At 39.5% G+C, this 19,761-nt stretch overlaps 1 protein-coding gene across 2 annotated transcripts in view; it reads right to left on the reverse strand.

Moving 5' to 3' along the window:
• LOC113536039 (solute carrier family 45 member 4) overlaps nt 1-19,761 on the reverse strand; it is a 47,051-nt gene that overhangs the window by 15,599 nt on the left and 11,691 nt on the right. For both annotated transcript variants that reach the window (XM_053228404.1, XM_026929722.3), the window contains one exon: nt 11,061-11,950. In XM_053228404.1, coding sequence (XP_053084379.1) covers nt 11,061-11,355 — 295 coding nt within the window. In that variant the 5' untranslated portion in view covers nt 11,356-11,950. The remainder of the gene's footprint in view (nt 1-11,060; nt 11,951-19,761) is intronic.

Raw genomic sequence — 19,761 nt, forward strand, 5'->3', positions numbered from 1 at the left:
AGTATCTGTAAATTAAGTAGTAAATCTTTTTCAGCCAGAAGAATTTATAGTTTCTGCCTTACCTGTGTAGTCAGTTTCTACCTGATTGGGCAGGGCTACAACAGCACAACATTTCTTGATAGAGTTCAACAACTGTCCTTTGATTTTCTTTATATTTGGTATAATTTGGTGTAATTTGGTGTAAACAGGTTCTCTGTTCTTTTGTCAGTAATGAAACATGTTGAAATTCTTGCCACATGTGCTACAGATGTGGTAGATGTGGTAATTCTTTAAGCCTAGGAAGAAGTGATTTTACATCAGTACGCTCACTCTGGAAAATCATCACTATTCCTATGATGGACTAACATGGACTGCAGTTATTGTATTGTGGATAGTGGATAACTTTGACAGTCCTGCATATACATACAGGAGCTAAAAATTATAATACAGTTCAGGATTAGAGAGCTCATTATAGGCATGTTTTCACTGCAGGAACTTTGAGGAGCTAAGGAAATTAAGGCGCGTTTACACAAGAGGAACTGTGGCTAATCTTAGTTTTCTGGGCTGTAGTTCTTCCAGGAAATCTTTTAGTTCCTCCTGTAGAGTAAGTACTTTTTGGCAGACAACTCAAACCTCTTACCTGGCTTTTTAAAACCTGTAGCACCATGGCAAAGGGAAAGGCTTATGTAGCTCTTGCTTTTCCACAGGCACGAGCATATTATATACATTATTCTAGTTGAAGAGTGCTCACAGGAGAAGAGCATGAAACTGTGCTTTGTGCTGTTAAATCTACATTAGTGTTAATGTTAACATTCACACAAAGCAAAAATAATACAGAACATTCATCTCAACTTTGATCAATAAGACCACAGCACAGTTTATATCTGTACAGTGAAATTCTTTTATTCACATAGCCAGCTTTTTAGGAATGTAGGGTCAGAGTGCTGTCTCATCCAGAGAGGATTAAGGGAAATCTCTTGAACAAGAACTAGACAGTTCCTTGACAGATTCCTGGTTTTCTTTCTCACTACATTGTAGCTGTAGGAATGTTGACGGTAGCAGCTTGCCACTCTGGGGCTTGAACTCCTGACCACAGTAACCCAGAGCTTTTAACCACTGAGGCACCACTGACCATTGCTACTGTGAACATTACTACAGTGTAGTGGGAAAGAAAAACAGGACCCTGTCCAGGAATAGTTCTTGTCCAGGTATAGTTCTTGTTAAGGAAAGTTAAAGAAATCTTAAGTTCCTCAAAAGGTTATGGACACTCGGTGGTCAAATGTAATAATGTCAACAAAGTATGATTTTGCGTCTAACAGCTGAGCTATAGAGTCATCTAAAACCAGATCTTGCTTCACAAGCTCAGGAAAACAAGGGCACAGGTCTCACGCTCTGTTCCAACAGGCTGCTGGAAAACAGCCAGTGCACCTGCCACAGACTTCCACCTTCACCACAGAACATTACTTTTCCCTAAGTAGCCAGAGCTGGAGTGTGTGCTCAGCTCCAGGGTCTACAGGCATGAGAAGTATATGCTCAGTAACTGTGAGAAGATCCTTCTGGAAGCTCTTCTCAGGGTCAGGGTGGAAGCATAGAGACGTGACGTTGTGCATATACCACAACGGAGGTACATCAGGTCCTGCTTAACTCCGTAGCTGAGAACTTCCTGCCCATAAGCGGCACCACCATCCACCAAGTCACTTCCTCTTCTGACCAAAAAAAAAATTGTTTTTAATACATGCGCTTTGTCTTTGTTCATGTTCCACAGAGATTGTGAGATTGTTCATGTTCCACAGAGGTTGTGAACAAATGGGATAGACTAGAATTAGCTGGTGAGCAAGTTGTTTTTTCCTCGAAATCTGCACTGAGTAAACATCCAAACAGGAAGATCGCAGATCGTAGTAAATAATGACAGGAGGATTTTTTTCCCTGGCAGGTCAAAAATGGCTAACAATACTGAGAGCACGGCGAGTCGCAGGACTCCAGGAAGTAGCGAGAGACACAGTGGCAGACGGAAAGAGAGAGGGAGGGAGAGAGAGAAAGAAAGAGAGATCTAGCTTAGAACACTGCAGTTCACAAACATCCACAACAGGAATCTACTAACACACATCATCATATGTCTTTTTTACAGCTGGGATACTGATACATCATGCGCCATACAGAGCTGTGATACACACACACTTAACCAAAGACCACTCTGACTAGGAATGCCCCAGTAATTTACTTTCATACACACACACACACACAAACACACACATGCACACGTATGTCCACCTAACTCATGTTTAAATGTGATTTAACTGGTGACTCATTTGCATCTGCTTCAGCATTCACTTACACATACAATGAACCTAACTGTTCTTCCAAATGCTTTCTATTCACACCATGTTAATGTAAAAATGAAATTTAGTTAAGATATACAGGACTGCATTGTTTGTGTGTGTGTGTGTGTGTGTGTGTGTGTGTGTGTGTGTGTGTGGGAGAGAGAGAGAAAGCGAGAGTAGTGAAGCCTGAAGCACTCCTTCGCCAGACCATTAGACACATTAGCAGCAGGAAACAGGTGCTTTCTCTTTTCCTTTCTCCCTCTCTCTCCGTACACATGCTGTGTTGAGCACTTACACTAAACTGCCTGAAGGCTCATCTGAAACAAACTACTGCACCAGTCATTTATAATATTTGTCTTCTCTGTGGAATATGCTTCATTGCCTATGACCAGAATTCACACTGCTCTGAAGTAATTACAGGATTTGGTTCGGTTTGAAAAACTGATAGTTTGCTCTAACTTTGCGGCAGGAAAATTCATCTGACTATGTGTTAGAGCTTCTGATTCCTTTCTCTCTGCTATATTTTAAATATTCTTGTTTAAACTGTATTCATTTTTATTTTAATTTTACAAACATTTTCAGAATTAATAATGTGCATGTCCATGTAATTGTTTAACATATTTAGTGATATCACTTGACAGTTTTTATGCTTCACAGATGCCTATGCTTCACTATTACTTGGACCAGAACTTGCTCTATGGATGTTTATAAGAGGTCAGGTACATTCATTACATGTATTCATTTGCCAAAAGTTGTTTTTTCCCCGCAAGTGGTTAGGGCATTAACCACTGAGCTACACTGAGGAACAAGCATCCTCAAGGGTGCTGCTCAAGTGTTCCTGCCATGCCCTGGCATCTCGTCTTGTCCCCATAAGATGGATGGATGGATGGATGGATGAGTTCTTAGGGTATTTAAAAATATTTTCTTCGGAACACTCTCTGATAGGGAAACCTTAAGTTGTTAGGTTCTGCATAAAAGCTTTAATGGTGATCCCCCCCCCCCCCCCCCCAAGACTGCACCACTGCCCACAATTGTGTCCTCATGTCTAAGTTATAAACAACAAAACCTGACCCCTGGACCTGTTCAGATCCACCATTAACTTTGGCTTATGAGCACTAGAAAGATTGCAGACATCAGGGCCAAATTGACAAGGTAAGAACATTCTGGAGCTTTCCTAATCCTCTGGTCTGAGAAGGTCTCCTACAAGCAGTTACTGGTATGACCGGGGGGAAAGGGGCAGGGGTTTAAGCTGGCAACAACAGAGCACACGAGACAGTGATGCAGTTGGGCAGGACACCTTGTGGGCACTGGCAGCCTGCTGGGTGAGACGGATGCACTCATGTTACATGTTGCAGTCACCAGGAACTGAGCTCTGATCCAGCAGATGGAGGAATGAAATATTAATATAGAGATGTCACGTTGGAGTTTGCAGGAGTGAGTGAGTGAGTGAGTGAGTGTGTGCTCAACACTGAGCTAGTCTATCACAATAGAGAGGGCTTACTGTCTCTAGTGTTGACAGTAATGAATTATTTAGCAATATGCTATTAAAATGCAAAGGTATAAGTGGGGAAAACAAGAGGGGGAAATAGAAGGATTAGCAGAAAAAGAAAGCAAGAGAATGACAAAAAGACAACAGGTTTTGATAAACAAAAGCAACCGAGAAAGAAGAACTGAAGTGAAGTAATCCGATGAAGGAGATAACGCAGACACACACTCATACTGGGATAACGTGTGTGTCATTAAGAGAGAACATCATGCACGTTGCAGTAAGGTACATGATGTCTCAACATTACTGCAGTACGCTCACAGCCTCCTTTTCTCAAGTGTGTATGCAGCAGCGATCATGTCCTGCCTTCAAAAGTCAAACATCTTTTAATTGCGGAAAACTGACCTGTCTTCCACCTCCCGTAGGGCATAATTAAAACTGCATGTGGCTGCAACACACACAGGAAAAAAAAAAAAAACACATACTTTGTCATTCTGAGTCAGCTCCATTATGTAACACTGCACCACTACATCAGGCATAAACAGGACAACCAGTGAATACCTCTCCCTCTCACTTACACACACACTGCTGCAGTGCGATGGGAATACACATTATAAAACATACAGTGCAGTGCAGAAACACAGAGCAGCAGCTAGAGCTGTAATCCTCCTTCAGCTCTTACAGAGCTTGACAGTACCTTGCACTTCCCATGAACATACTGACCACGGAGAAATAAAACCTCACAGGTTCTCACAGAACCCGCTGCTTCCTGCCTTTGTGGTTCCAGATGGCTGAAGGTGACGGGGGCACTGGCTGTATTTGAAATTTAAAAAGGCAAATGAACAGAGCCATTGTTTGAGAGAAACTGATGAAAATCCAGTCATCAAAAAGTTCATGTGAACAGCAAACAGCAGTGTTGTTATGACGCAATAGTCTTTCTAGTAGTCTCACAGTAGCACAGATACACAGGCACTACAACTGAATGATATGGACAATAACGCATATTGTGATTACATATCTGCGAAGTGAAGTGGTGATGTATCAGAGTTAAAGACTGTCCTGCATTCACTTGACAAAAATGATTATTTTTGAGTTATGTGAGTCAACAATTTATCGAAACACTCCCAGTGTCCTGATCTAGACCTTTTGGAATTGGTCAGAATGCTCACAGAACTGAGGAAAAAAAAAAAAAAAAAAAAACTTTGCTAAAACACTAAGTTACATGTAGTGTTTTTAGATTTTCAAATTCAGTGTGCAATATTTTCTGTTATACTACAGTGCTTGTGTTAATATGTTATTATTTAATAAAATTACATATACAATACCTTAGATAAAGGTTTTTCTAACATTTATGGAAGGAGTCTATCACAACACTTCGGTATGTAATATTATTGGAAAATAATACAATTTTGGGGTGATAACAGTAACTGCACTTTGAATTGAGCCGCATCACACTACCCTTTCATTGATTATTTTCCTATAACAGTACGGCCCCAAGTGTTTGATTCCTTACGTTATAATTTTAAGACAACATATTGTGCAGCCAATCAAATATGTTTTCTATGTTTTTTCCCCTATATATTATCAAGCCACCATGGACACGTCAAAACTGTAAGGAACACACAGCTAAATTCTTGCAATCTGTATGTGAGATGTAACATAAACATGAGGCATTGCAGCAGGCTGAAAGCTAGAGACTTGCACTGGGTCATGAGCTGTGTCTACAGAACGTCCTCATCTTTCTTTCTACTCGAGAGGACAAGCTGGAAATTTCAACGTGATGAACTGTTGCATAAAGTGTGTAAAAGAACCCTGACTGTACCAACCTTCTCATGTCCACAACCTCCTAATGATCCCCAAACATGCTTAGAAGACAGCAAAACTGTCCAATTCAACTGTCAAATGCAATTATGCCTAGAACTAGTAAGAACTGGTCTGCATCAGTAGGATCAGAGGAACTGATGCATCTTCCCAAGCCAAAGTGTGCTTAAAATTCTTGGATTCCTAGCCAGATGTCTAAATGTTCACAGCCAGATGAGTCAAGTGGACCCATGGAGAGATGTTCCACATGACAGAGCTAAAGCGGTGGACCCAGAGATGGACAACAGCTAGGGAATAAAGCTTCAGGTTACATGGAAATATGAGCCTGTGTATTCTCAACATTAAAGTGTAGCACAGTATTTTTATTATTTGCTGTTTTTATTTGTTTTGCTAGAATACCAAAGGTTAATTTTGCACACTATATTGCACAGACTCTAAGAATAACATTATGGCAAGAATAGACTTTGATTAAAGCTATGTGGGCAGGACAAGTAACATCAATCTTGTGACTGGTGAGCAATTCAGATGGCCCAGTTTATACCAAAAGCATAGAAGGGAAAAAAACTGGCAAAATACATATGAAGAGGTTATTTTCAAAACATACTATGTGCCAAACTCTCACATTGTGGTTTTATCCATACACAATGTTCCAACGTAATACACTAATGTACACATTACAAGAAAATGTGTTTGTTTAGGGGGTTAAAAGATTAGATTCAAGGTTCTGGACCTGGTACTGTTCATGTCCTGGTACTGACACTCTCATGAACCAGCATGATGACTGTATGTAGGGCGAAATCTGTGTGTGGCTTGCTCGATAAGCATGATAGAACACTAGAACATTTTAACCAGCCTGTAAAATCACCAGACCTCAATCCCAAATAAAATCTTTTCCAAATAATTCCATAACAACATAGGCACCACAAACTCTAACTATACTATGCAGCGAGTCAGAGGAAGAGTGGGCTAAAATTGACAGGAGACACTGGTGACATTCTTCCCTGACAGGACTGGTGCTGTTAAGACATAAGGACGAGACGTCAAGTATTAGGAAATAAGTGACATATGATAATTTTTTGGAATGGTTTATTTACACTCTGTACCTGTGTACTGTGTTCTTACAAGACCAACATTAACCTAATTAGAAAGTAATCCCTGGGACCTTAACTGGCAATCTGTGTAGTGTAGATGATCCCTAAATACATTTATGTCACTTAACAGTGTACAACTTGATGATGTCCAGATGGTTAAGAGTACAATACTTTTATCCCTTTTATAGGAGAGAGAGAGAGAGAGAGAGAGAGAGAGAGAGAGAGAGAGAGAGAGAGAGGGAAAGGTCTCTAGCTCAGCACTCAGTACAATCTGTGTCATGTATAAAAAAGTTAAAAAATCTTTTCTGACAGCAGGCCAGAAATGTTCCAATAACAGTCATTCTGGAGTGCTAGCATAGCTAAAAATGGCAGTTTTTGGTGTGGAATGCTTGAAACCAATAGGCTACGAAGATGGATTGCAAACACCATTCATTCCTTACTTAGAAGAAAAACACTGGAAAAAAAAGGAAAAAAAAACAACAAAAAAAAAAACACATGTGATTGCCTCTCATCCTTGTCAGCAGAGCTGTGGGATGGGAAAACGCATCTTCTCAGCTAGGAACCAACCAGAATCAGCTGAGCCACACATTCCCACCATAGCTAATGCATTTTCCCTGGCTGTGTACTTACTCCTCCCTGTTCTCTGCTGATAAACACCTGAGGTCATGGTAGGCTCCTGTCTAAAGCTGCAAACTGCTCTCAATGCCAGCTCACATTTCACATGGGAAAAAAACTAATGAGAAGTACTGGAACAATACAACAACACAATGGCTGATAACAATACATGCCACTTTTCTCATACAAACAGCTCTTGTTTCTATGAGTACAACATGCATCATAGTAACATTTGTCTGTGAATAGTGTATTATTTCATACGAATGCAGAGGAAAATCACTACTGTGTGACATGAATTAGCTTCTACAGTCAACAGTCAGCAAACTGCCTGCATCATTAAATCAGACTAGCCACTTGGAGTTTCAGCTTACTAGACAAAAACTAATCTTGTGATGGACATCAGTTGTTGACATGTCATCAGTGTTAATCCGGTCACAGCCGTTACGCCACTCTCTAAAGCGCTATGCCAGCCAATTAGCTTATCATACGTCACCCTGAACTCTTTTACTAAGAATGCACTAGAGTATCCTTTCACATGCACATACACAGAATGTATACATACAGTGGGGTCTAAAAGCCTGAGACCACATTGAAAATCTGGGATTTTTTTTTTTTCATTTAAAATTGGAAAGTATTGTTCAAGATTAATGTTCAAGATTCTGTACTATTTCTAGATCCCTATTTAAATGTTAGCATATTTGTGATATTACCCATGTTACCTGCTATATACAAAACCCGATGGATTTGATCTAAAATGGATCATAATCTTTTGCACAAACTAGTGGAGTTCACGCCAGCTCAAGTGCACACTGTCATTAAAGCAAAAAGGGGACATACCAAATACTAAGAAACTTGTAAATATTTCAAAGATTCTACTTTTCACTCAAGCTATTGTCAATAATATAATTTGTAATGAAAATTGTTGTATTAAATTAGAAAGAATGCAAAATAGAAGCATTTTCACTAGAGGTCTCAGATTTTTTGGACCCCACTGTATTTATATATTAGAAATGCACCAATCCGTTACCAAATACAATGATGAGGCCTCTATAATTTTTGATTGGATGCTGTGTTGTTTCAATTACGAGGATTAGTCAGAAAAAGATGCCAGGTGCACTCGCAAGTAAAAAATATAAAAAAAAAAATAACTTGCACAAAGAAGCAGTTCAGAATGAACAACCAATTACAGCACAGTGATAAAAATAAAAAACCTGCACAAAAGACTAGCACATATTCCCTTGACTATGCCCTACAACAATACTATGGGTCATTCAACTACTAAGAAGTGCAGGATTTGGCAGTTGCCCTTCTTTAAAAAAAAAAAAAAAATCACTGTGAGAGCAAAGAGGGCATCAGGCACTGGCAGTTCCCACGTTCTGGCCTCAGGGGGGAGGAAAAAAAAGTCAACACTCAGTCTCTTGAGAACTTCTCAATGACACATTAACAGAAACTTCAAGGTACAGAGACAGATTTAGTAAAATAATAATTTCACTTATAATTGTATAACTTGTTCTTTAAATAAACAAATTCAGGTTTTGAATGGAGTATGTAGTAATTGTAAATGTTACTCATTTAAAACCCTGACAATTTATTAATGTTTCCTGGAGAAAACCATGAGAGGGAAATAAAAGATTCTCAGTCTCTCACAAACACACACAAAGTATCTAAGCAAGCAAAGGCCTTCTTTTGCGTCAGTGTAACACTATCCATATAGTTCCAAGAGGACTTCCACAAGCTCACCTTACCATGTGCCCTCCAAAGTGCCCCCAATGTACCCCAGTAAAACACCTAGAGCAATTCTCAGTGGACCAGCATTAGTGGTATGCTGATAATGCATCTAATACTGAAGTCTCTCTCTCTCTTTCTCTCTCTCTCAAGACTCACACAAAAACTTTCAGTGCAAAAGGGAACTCTTGAAAAATAGGCATCATATTGTGCTCATTGATCTGTTTCCAGGCTTTCTAATTAGCTATGTGCTAATTGCTCTGTGTGTGAGTGATGCCAGCTGAGTGTGTATATCTGTACAGATTTGTTCAGTCTTCTGGGCCTTTTAAGACATGCAAGAAAGAAAAAAAAAAAAAAGTCTCTATCCTTTATGCAAAATTTCCCAAATCCCAAATTTCCCCTTGGGGATCAATAACCTCCTTCCCTCCATCCCTCCCTCCATCTTACATGTTTTGCCATTTAATAAATTTGCTGCACATGGATGGACTGACGAATGGACAGATGGAAATTTGGGATGGATGGATGGATGAATGGAAATTCAGTTGAGAGTACAGATGGCTGGATGGATGGATGGGTGGGATTTTCATTAAAGGTCTGGAAAGATGGATTGATAGATTGATTTTTGGATGAATTTTAAGATAGATGGGAGATGGATAAATGGATAGATGGATAAATGAAAATTCGGATGGATGGAAGCACAAATAAAAAATGCATTAGTAAATCTTATAAGTAAGGTTATGTAAATGAATAATCAAATGCCTGACCAAGGGATAATCATAATTTACAAATAAAATCTGAATGAATTTCAGCTGTACAATCATCACTTGCAGCAAGTACATCTCAAGACTAAGAGGTGAGTAAATTTATTGGCTTTCTAAGACCACATCTGTGTAATCAGTATAAGCATAGTCATTATTTGGCCAGCTACAGTCTGGAGGCTGTAGGCTACATTCTGGGATGGACTTAAGCAGTGTGAGGTGACTGATACTTCTCTCAGCCAGTTAAGCAGCAGGTTTTGGAGGCAGGGTGACCCTACAGCCTATAAGAAAACAGTTCATCCCTCTGCGTGCGGTTATAAGTTAGGAATGTAAATGATCCATGTGGTAAATGAAACCCATCAAGAAATCTGACCTTCAGAAGACCACAGGCTGGGAGGCATGTACTCAAGATTTTTTTTAAACATGTGCAAGTATAAAAGCTATTAATAACACCTTAGTGTGTTATTTACAAGCCACTATAAATGTGTATATAACATTATGTGTATACAAATTTGTGTATACCATTTTAATATTTAATGCCTGGTTTGTGTTCCTTTACTTGTATTGAATTATTATCAGTTGCATTGACTACAAAAAAAAAAAAAAATGTAAGGCATTCACTGTAGATTCATGCAGCTGCCTGTCTGCCTTTAAATATAGAAAAGTTTGCCCCACATCATTCTTATTATGCCATCAATGATTTTGTGATCTTATGATTTAATGCATTGCTAGTAGTACACAAAACTCTCCAAAGAATCAGGTATCTCTTATGACTATTCACAATCACAACTCAACATCATGTCAGTGTTGTTAACTGTTATATCCAGCTTTATCATTTTTCTTAACAGGCCACTGAATCTAGCAGTAAATATTGGTCTGTAGTACTTAGGGACATGGCACAAGTGCGACTCTGCACTAAAATAGAGCTGTTTGGTGACGAGTTGGAGGGGTAAAGGCTAACGTGACACACCTAAGTCCTGTCCCATGGATATTTATGTCCCATAGATCTCTCTCTCTCTCTCTCCACTTAGCTCAAAAGGTGAGCAGAGCACAAAGTGGTGAGCGAGTTCATGTTACATTACCGTCTGACTACCAAGTTAAGGGCACAAGCACAAGAACAAAATTCTCAGATGTTCTATATATATATATATATATATATATATATATATATATATATATATATATATATATATATATATATATATATATATATATATATATATATATAAATACACACACACACACACAAAACAGTGGAACTTACCAATTTGCAGCAGCACGGGAGTCACCAGGGCTGTCTCCATTGCGTAGCAGAACTCTCGTCCAAACATGATGGCTCCATTCATAACCCACTGGCGCAAGGGGATGCTGTCTATAGAACCCTCGCTTGCTGACTCCTCCTGACTCTCCTGGTCCCGTCCTCCACCCGCTGCGTTTGCCCTGTCCCCTCCTCCACCTCCGTCTGAGCTTCCGCTAGCCGCCTTGGCAGGGACCACCACGACCTCCTGCACCTGCATAGCTTCTGCATCAGTGTTCTGGGGCGCCATCGTCGTCGGCATGCAATCGGCAAGGGAAGGACACCTCACTCTTTACAGATGTGCAAAACCAAAATAAAGCCAAATCAATTCAAAAGATGAATGGTGCACATTAAAATCCAAGCAGCTCCTTTTGGTAATCGAAGTACACTGTTGAGAGGAATCAAACGCTCACTGCGAAGAATACATTCCGTTTAGGCTCCTCGAGGACGTGCCGTGAAGCTCTTAGCAGAACTTTGTCAGGTTTTTTGGTATGCACCCGTGAGGGAGATATGGCTTTGTCATGAGGTCACTCCCTTTGGTGTGAGCAAATGTATATATATGTATGTATGTATGTATGTATGTATGTATGTGACAATAGGAATGAGTGTGTGTATATATGTATGTGTGTGTGGTGTGTGTAAATGGATAAGTGTATGTGTATGGTGTGTGTAAATGGTGACTGTGTGTTTACTGTCTATTGGAAACAGTAAAAATCCATATCATTTGCCATTCAGTTAATACTAGTTTCATGATTTCGGTGGAGGAGGTGTTGAAGAGAGAGGGCAGGCAGCGGGCCGCAGGGCAGGACACACAGCTGGGAGCTCGCCGGTGAATCCCCATCGAGTGGCTGATCAATCTGTCTCACACAGGGAGAGAGAAAGTAGTTGAGATGTTAATGTTCTGTGGCTCTCAAAATCATTCATATTATTACAGTGCTTTACCCTTCATTCCTCATGCTCCTAAGGGATCTTATCCCTTATCATTTGCTCTTTCTTATACCATTCATTCATTCATTCATTCACTATTTATAATTTTTAAAAGACTAGTTCTTTATTCTTCTTCTTTCATTTATTTTTCTCTCATTATCCCCTCTCATTATCCCCGTTCTTTCTTTTTCTTTCTCTTTCTGACTTCATCCCTAGTAGCTTTCAGTTTTTTGAATTAGCAGTTTTATAATTTGCATTTCCTCCTATAACGTCTCCCATTGACGGTAACATCAAATTCTCACTAACTATCCACAGACTGATGTTGCATCAATGGGATTTGAATTCATGAGGTCCTGATAAGTTAAACACTGCAGCTCTTTGAGAACTTGGTTTGGCTCAGAACAATCGGAGGCATTAGCATGTTTGGACGGATTGTACACAGTCACAGCTCTGTGCTGAAGTAAAAACGTGCAGAAGCACAATTTCTGCCAACAAACACTCGACACGTGAAAGCATGCACACATTAACACTCATTAAACCTCTTAACATGATTGAAAACCAGGTAAACCAAATCCACATGGATATGATGTGGAGAACTGAACATGTGTCTCTTTCTGTCCTAGCACATACACACTTTGGCCAGGTTTCATGGAGCTTTCTAAGACTAAGTAAAGGACCTCAAAGCCACTGAGCAAATGCTGTAGAACTTTTAATACCATAGCACTGTGGAATTCTCAATTTCTGCTAAGAATGTGCTGATTAATTTTCTATAACAGCAGCTCTGATGATAGTTCCGGCTGCAAGGTTTATATTAATGCACTCATTCTAATATGTTAATGTTTCTATAGTAAAAACTGAAGGTCTTGTTTGGTGGAGCCAGTCTAATCCTATAGAAAATTCAGGACATTTTACAGTCTGATAGTAGATTAAATGGTGACTTCACAGTCCGAGTTAAAAACATATCATATTCAAGATGATTGATGAACTCAAGATGATTGTAATTGGAACATTTTTGAACAAACTTATAAAACAAAAAGTTGATCAGTCAGCATGTGGATCTTCAACACCTGAAACATGACTCATTTCTCACTCAGGGGTCTTTTCCATTCTCGGCTATCTGGTGACAATAACACATCTCAATCACTCTCCAGCACATCAGCTACCTGAGCAGCGTGAGACTGAGCTTCACCTCCCAGTGGTGATGCAACCAATCTATCTGTATAAATTGTTTTTGACTAGTGGACCCACTGGGGAGCCCAGGTATCCACCTACAGCTCCTGTAACTAACATCCAACATCCCACTGGATTTCTTTTTATTACACAGAATTGGGTAGGCACTTTGCTGATAGTGAGACGTTTCTCAGAGTAAATTTCTCAGATACACAAAAGAAACTATATGATCCAAGCAAACGGAGACATACATTAAAAATATTGTCAGGCATAACAGAAACAAAAGGCAGGGATATCATTTTACTTACATGAGCCTTTAGTGATTTAAGCTATTTTATCTTCTCTAAAATATTGCATGACTCCAACATCAAGATATGAAATTATTGATCCATGTTGATGTGTGTTAACTGAACTGTAGCCCTAGGCCCTAGTTATATATATATAAATAAATACACACACTGTCTCTTATTTCAGTTTGGAACAAACCAAGATTTTAAAACACAATAAAACCATAATCACAAAGTATATGAAAAGCAACCAGTGTTCAATATCTGGGGCAGGGTCACTCATACACACACTACAGGTTTTCTGTAGTTTTCTCAGACAAAGATGGAGAAAAACACCCTGGCTGACCCAGACAAAAATAAAATCACAGAGTAGCACCTGTAAAATAGGAAATTACCCCAGGACCCCATATAAATGTAATCCCGTCTAAATGGGGCTTAAGTAAAACATATGTAAACCATAGCTCACTTATGAAGTATGTTTTTCTTGAGAAAAAAGTGGTAAATATTTGCATTCTACTGCTATATTCAATATATGCACAAATATTTAATTATGGTAAATTATGCAGTGTTAACAGAATCCTAAACAAGCAGGACTGAACACAACAGTATACACTGTATGGGCTGGAGGGCATCAGGGTTAAATGTTTGGTTCACTGAGGTTCTAATACTAACTGACAACCCCATTAACGTCTCCTTTTCCAAGGGCAAACAGAGAGATGAAAAGGGGACAAGAGAAATGTATTGAGTGTATACTGTAATGATGGTGGTGCTGTGGACAGGCTACACTGTCACAGATCTGTCAATATGAGGCAGAGCTTGACAAACGCAGTCAGGCACCTGGGGACTGCATTAGTATGGAAGACGGTACCTTGACTCCTTCAATCTATAATTTACAGTCTGAGCAGGGAGAGAGAGGCTCTGGTATGGACTGCAGCTTCCTTCTGCATCTCAACAAAAAGCATTTTTTTCACTGCAAACAGAGCTCACACACTTATAGGGCATATTAGCCATGGTATTAGCATCCACAATAGCAATAGCAAAAAAAATTATTCATTTTTTTCTCCTTAGGAGGTTGTAGGTATGGTATGAGGATGTCACTGAAGACTTTATACTTTCAGAGTAGTCAAGAGCATGGGATAATTTGATGTTTCAATTGCAAAATAAGCTAAGTGGATGGCAGTTTCCATCAACTGGTCAAAGCATCCATCACACCCAATTCCTGTCTCTGTTCTCCAGCAGAGTGCATCTGCAGAAGGCAGCGTTTCATGATGATGGGACTTGGCTTCCTTGTAAATGCATTAGAAAAGCACTAAAGTCGGTCATGGTATTACTTTAACTTGCCATTTTAGATGATTAGTGGGGCATTTGATTTGAACTGGAATGAGTTATGCCATTGAGAAGGTAATGCAAAGCGGACTGAGAAGTGATCACATATACATTCAGGAAAAATCGGTTCCTGTTGACCTTGAGTGCTTTACTGTTTAGTAACAGGTTGGAAATTGTGAATTTAATCCTGGTGAGCATAAGGAACAACCCCAGTGCAATGTGAAATAGTACTCCAGATCTGATACAGGTCAGATACAATCTTTGCGTCTACTCTCTCACACTTAGCCTTGTCAGTCATCCAGGATGGGAAGATGGGAATCAGTAACAAGAACGCTTTGACTAGGACACTATGACTAGAACACTATGTCCTCCAAATCTGTGCAGTGTAAGGATTGTGATGAGTTGAAATGAAAGCCCTATAATCATTTTGCAGAGTCATTTTGCACTAAGCACATTCAAGAAACTTCATTACTCTGTGTTACTAATGGAACAAAAAGATGGCTATCATTTGAAGGTCTCTGGTAATGCAGTCTGGAATCTGAGCTTACACATGAGGGCTCTTGTCAAGTTGTTTTCTGTACAACATGAGCCATTAGGGCTAAAAAGTGAAGGAAATGTTGAATGAATGGAGATGGAATTTCTTCAAATAATCCAGACACCATTATGGACAAATCATTCTGCAGATACAGAAACCTCAGGGAAATTGCTTCACACTTATCCCAAACATGCAGACACCCCGTCATGTCCCATTTTACCAGGACTACTCCATGTCCATGAGTCTGATATTACACATTCTCCAGCGGCAACTCATCATAGGACAAGGAAAGATGGCATCAAAATCGATTTTTGCCATTTTGCCTAGCTTTGTTAATAAGGCAGGCTTGTTAAACACACCAAGTCCACGTGTGGCTTAAGAGCTTTAGACATTTAGAGAGAGAGAGAGAGAGCATGAGCGAGAGAGAGAGAGAGAGAGAGAGAGAGAGAGAGAGAGAAAGGTGGGATTATTAGTATTGTATGGCATGGAAAGAAAGGGAATCACAGGTTAAAGTGCTTTGGTATACAATAATGCACTCATGTTTCATGTTCAGAAAAAACCTCCCTGGCAGATGGTTCTGCATATCCTACAAAACAAACATTACCTAGTTTCTTCTCCATTATGTGCATATGTACATGTGTATATAATTGGTAATGCTCCAAAGTAATAATAAAATCCCTATAAAACCTATTTCCAGTTTGCCTTTTAATTTCACCCCTTAAAGTCTGAGGACCTGACCTGAAAAACAGATTTTAAAAAAAGGGTAAATAAACAAGGTAAATAAAAGCATGCATGTTGTATGTGTGTATACAGGCTTGCAAATTATTGCCCATAGGTAACATTTCATCAGTGTGTCAGGTAAGCATTAAGCTTAATTGATTTGTGCTTGCCTGTGCATGGTCGCATAGTAATTAGTGCCTATGCGGATATGCGCGCACACACAAACACAAACAAACACACACACACACACACACACACACACACACAGCAATACAAATTACCCACACTGCAGAGACAGCTGACTGCAGCAGAGCGATCAGGTTTAAATTGGTATCAGTGGGCCAGAAGTGCCTGAGCTGGCAGGGTGGGTAACCATCACCATCTCCAGATCAGGACTACACACCCACATGTGCCAGCAGAAACTGTACAGTGTAAGTTTCAGGACCTGTGCCAATGACCTGAGGGTTGTGAAGTTAAATCCCACGGAAAGACTGGACTGAGTGAGCAGCTGGAGCTAGCACTGAACAAGGCACTTAAGCCCTGACTGCCTCAGCTGTTCAAACTGATTACACCATGCTCTTTGTTGTTTTATGCATAAGAATGGATGATGGCAATCATGGCACAGTCATTAGTGCTCTGGACTGTGGATCAGAAGGCTGCGATTGATTCAAATCGCAGTACCACTCAGCTGCTACTGTTAGATCCTTGAACAAGACCCTTATTCCTCATCTGTTCAGCTAAACTGTAAGCCACTCTAGATAAAATACAACACAAACAGTATAACAAGATCTGTGGACTTGACTGCGAACTGGAGGTAAGCAGGCAATAATTTTGAGGTTATAATCTTGATCTACTATCTATCCATCCATCCATCCTCTGTAACTGATTATATCTCCAAGCTCCTATTGTAAAAATACTACTGCAGGAGCTAGGACAACATTGCATAAGTATATACCCCCTTGAACTTTTCCACATTTTGTGGAACTGAAAAGACTTAATTGGGATTACATGTCATGAATCTACACAAAATACACCAATATATTAAAGGGGGAAAATCAATATAGTTTGCAAAATAATTAATCAATAAAACACATAATAGTTGTGTTTGTATAAGTGTTGCTGTGAAACCTCTAAATTAGTTCTGGTGCTACCAGATGACATCAGAAGTTAGTTAGCTGAATGGAGTCCTATTGTGTGCAATTAAAATACCATAGGATCTAAATATAATAAATACAGTATAAATACACCTGCTCCCAGAAGTTTGTTGGAGAACAGACCTAAACAAAGAGGATCATGAAGACCAAGGAGCCATCAAAACAAAGTTCTGGAAAGGGTTTGGTTATGGAAAAAAAAAAAAAACAAATGGTAAAATTTCCAATGAAATCCATTTCAGTTTTTAACACTGCAAAAAGGAGGGTGAATATTTATGAAAAGCAGTGCATATAGTCTAAAAGCCAAGCATAATAATTATGTTTCATGTCATTTTTTTATATCACTAATGTCCAATAAACATTTGAAATACAATTATGCAGTCATATAAGTCACGAGATGAGTCATAACAGCTTGAGTCATGATAACTCGTATTAGAGGTCATCCACCCACATTGTCTCTGCATTTCTCCACCAGCTGCACACAATTCAGGAAAGGGTCTTGGCTGTTATGTCAGAAAAAGTCCAGCCCAGGCGCAGTGCTGTCTCAGCCTTCTCTCCCGTGTCATTCAAAGGGCAGGCAGAGTCTAATAATAGGTCCTGTCATTGAGGGGCTTTTGGCAAGCTGAGAGACAGAGAGAGGGTGAGAGACTGACACTTACTCTGGAGACATACAGCTTCTCACAAAACATCAAATTGTGAGGTTGAGCCACTCAAAAAGCTATGGAATAGGAACAATACATGCTCTTTTACCCTTGTGCTCTTTCTAAAATATTCAGTAAAGACATTCTATAACATTTTTAAAAAATATCATGAAAGAGCTCATGAAAAGTCAGGGGACAGAAAAAGGGCACTATGGAATGAAATGGAGATCACAGCACAATGTACTTGCTCATAACAGACAGCAATTCCAAGAAATGCTCCTGAGCAAGTGCTAAATTTATTTGATGCTATTTCATGTCTGAAAATAGCACAGCAAGGCTTCCTATACACCTTAAGGATACTAGCATTGCCATTTCCATCTGCATAGAGATTTTGTTACTTTATGACTATCTTAAATGAAAATGCAACCTGGAAAATTAAACTGCATTTCCCAAACTGCATGGAGAGGTTTCATATAATTATGTGTTAATGGTGTCAGAAAAGATAACTGAAATGACATTTATCTTATATACATTTGCACACTCCAGTAAAGCGTCTGAAAGTTCATTATTAAAGCCAGCATGACAGAACGCTTGCAAAATGATTTTCCATTATACGTGAACTGACAAATTAAAAGCGGATTTAAAATTCATTCCAGACCAAATGCTTTTTCATTTTCACAGCTTTCCACCTGGTATTCTGCTCATTAAGGAAGGACTACAGCAAGTTAAGCCTTAGTAGTATTCAGCCCTACAGACCAAGCATTTGCTTTAGCCTTAGAGCGGTTTAGACGTCCTTTATTGTGTAAAGAAACATTTCATTACCACTAACATTAGGTATAACTTTGTTAACGTTAATCTCACCAACACCCTTTTATTTATTCATTTATCTTTTGTAACTGATGCATGTTTTTTGGGAGGTGGGAGGAAAATAGAGAACCTTGAGTAAACCAACGCAAACATGAGGAGAACCCGTGAAACTCCATAAAGACAGTATGGAATCAAACAGGGGACACTGGAGCTGTGAGACAAGTTCAGAATCAAACAGGGGACACTGGAGCTGTGAGACTATTTGCTGCGCCACCGTACCACCACAACCATTTCAACATAGCACAAACAAACGAGACTATTTTGATATGATTTGTACATTGAAGGGGTGTACAGTGATACAGGTGAAACATTTTTTTTTCAAAAACAGCAGAAAACAAGATTAGCCGACCTCACAGAGGTGTTCTGAAAATGTTCTGAAATGCCACTGCATTTCATATGGAGCTGTCTTTTTCTCTGAAGATGATGTGGCCCCACCCTGATGGGCTGACAAGTGAAAAGCAAATTACAATGAGCTCAGAATGGATTTTAAATCCAGCACAATACTGAGAATATTTAATGGCAAAGACAGGAGATACTGCTGCTGAACTTCAGAACTAACAATTTAGGCAAACAATAAGTCAAACAATGTAAAGAATAAAGAAAAGAGCAGCAACAGTGGGTTGAGAGGACACATTCTTCAGTGTTTATCTCTCTCAGAAGGTGCAAGCCAGCTTACTGTGCTAAAATAAGCCCATCATCCGTGGACCGAACGTCCTAATTCCACCCAGAGCTGTCCTTTCTTTTTCCACTCTCATGTCAGCACCATCCAATTTTCTTTTAGCTGGAGTGCATTCATCAATGAAGCAGCAATAGCTCAAAGCTTTGATCCAGAAGGTTTGCTCCACAACTGTGCAAAATAGCTTTGCACCAAAGCCGACATCAGAGCTGTGATACTGTTCGTTTAGCTCTCTATCCATGCATCCACATGAGCCTTCAAAAGGATACCAAAGACAAAACCCGATGACATGATTGATCATTGCTACGCAGAAACTGATATCTCCTGACAAACGGCTATCATTATTCTCTCTATTTTCAGGATGCCGA

This window comes from Pangasianodon hypophthalmus, chromosome 23, assembly GCF_027358585.1.
Source record: "Pangasianodon hypophthalmus isolate fPanHyp1 chromosome 23, fPanHyp1.pri, whole genome shotgun sequence".
Lineage (NCBI taxonomy): Eukaryota > Metazoa > Chordata > Actinopteri > Siluriformes > Pangasiidae > Pangasianodon > Pangasianodon hypophthalmus.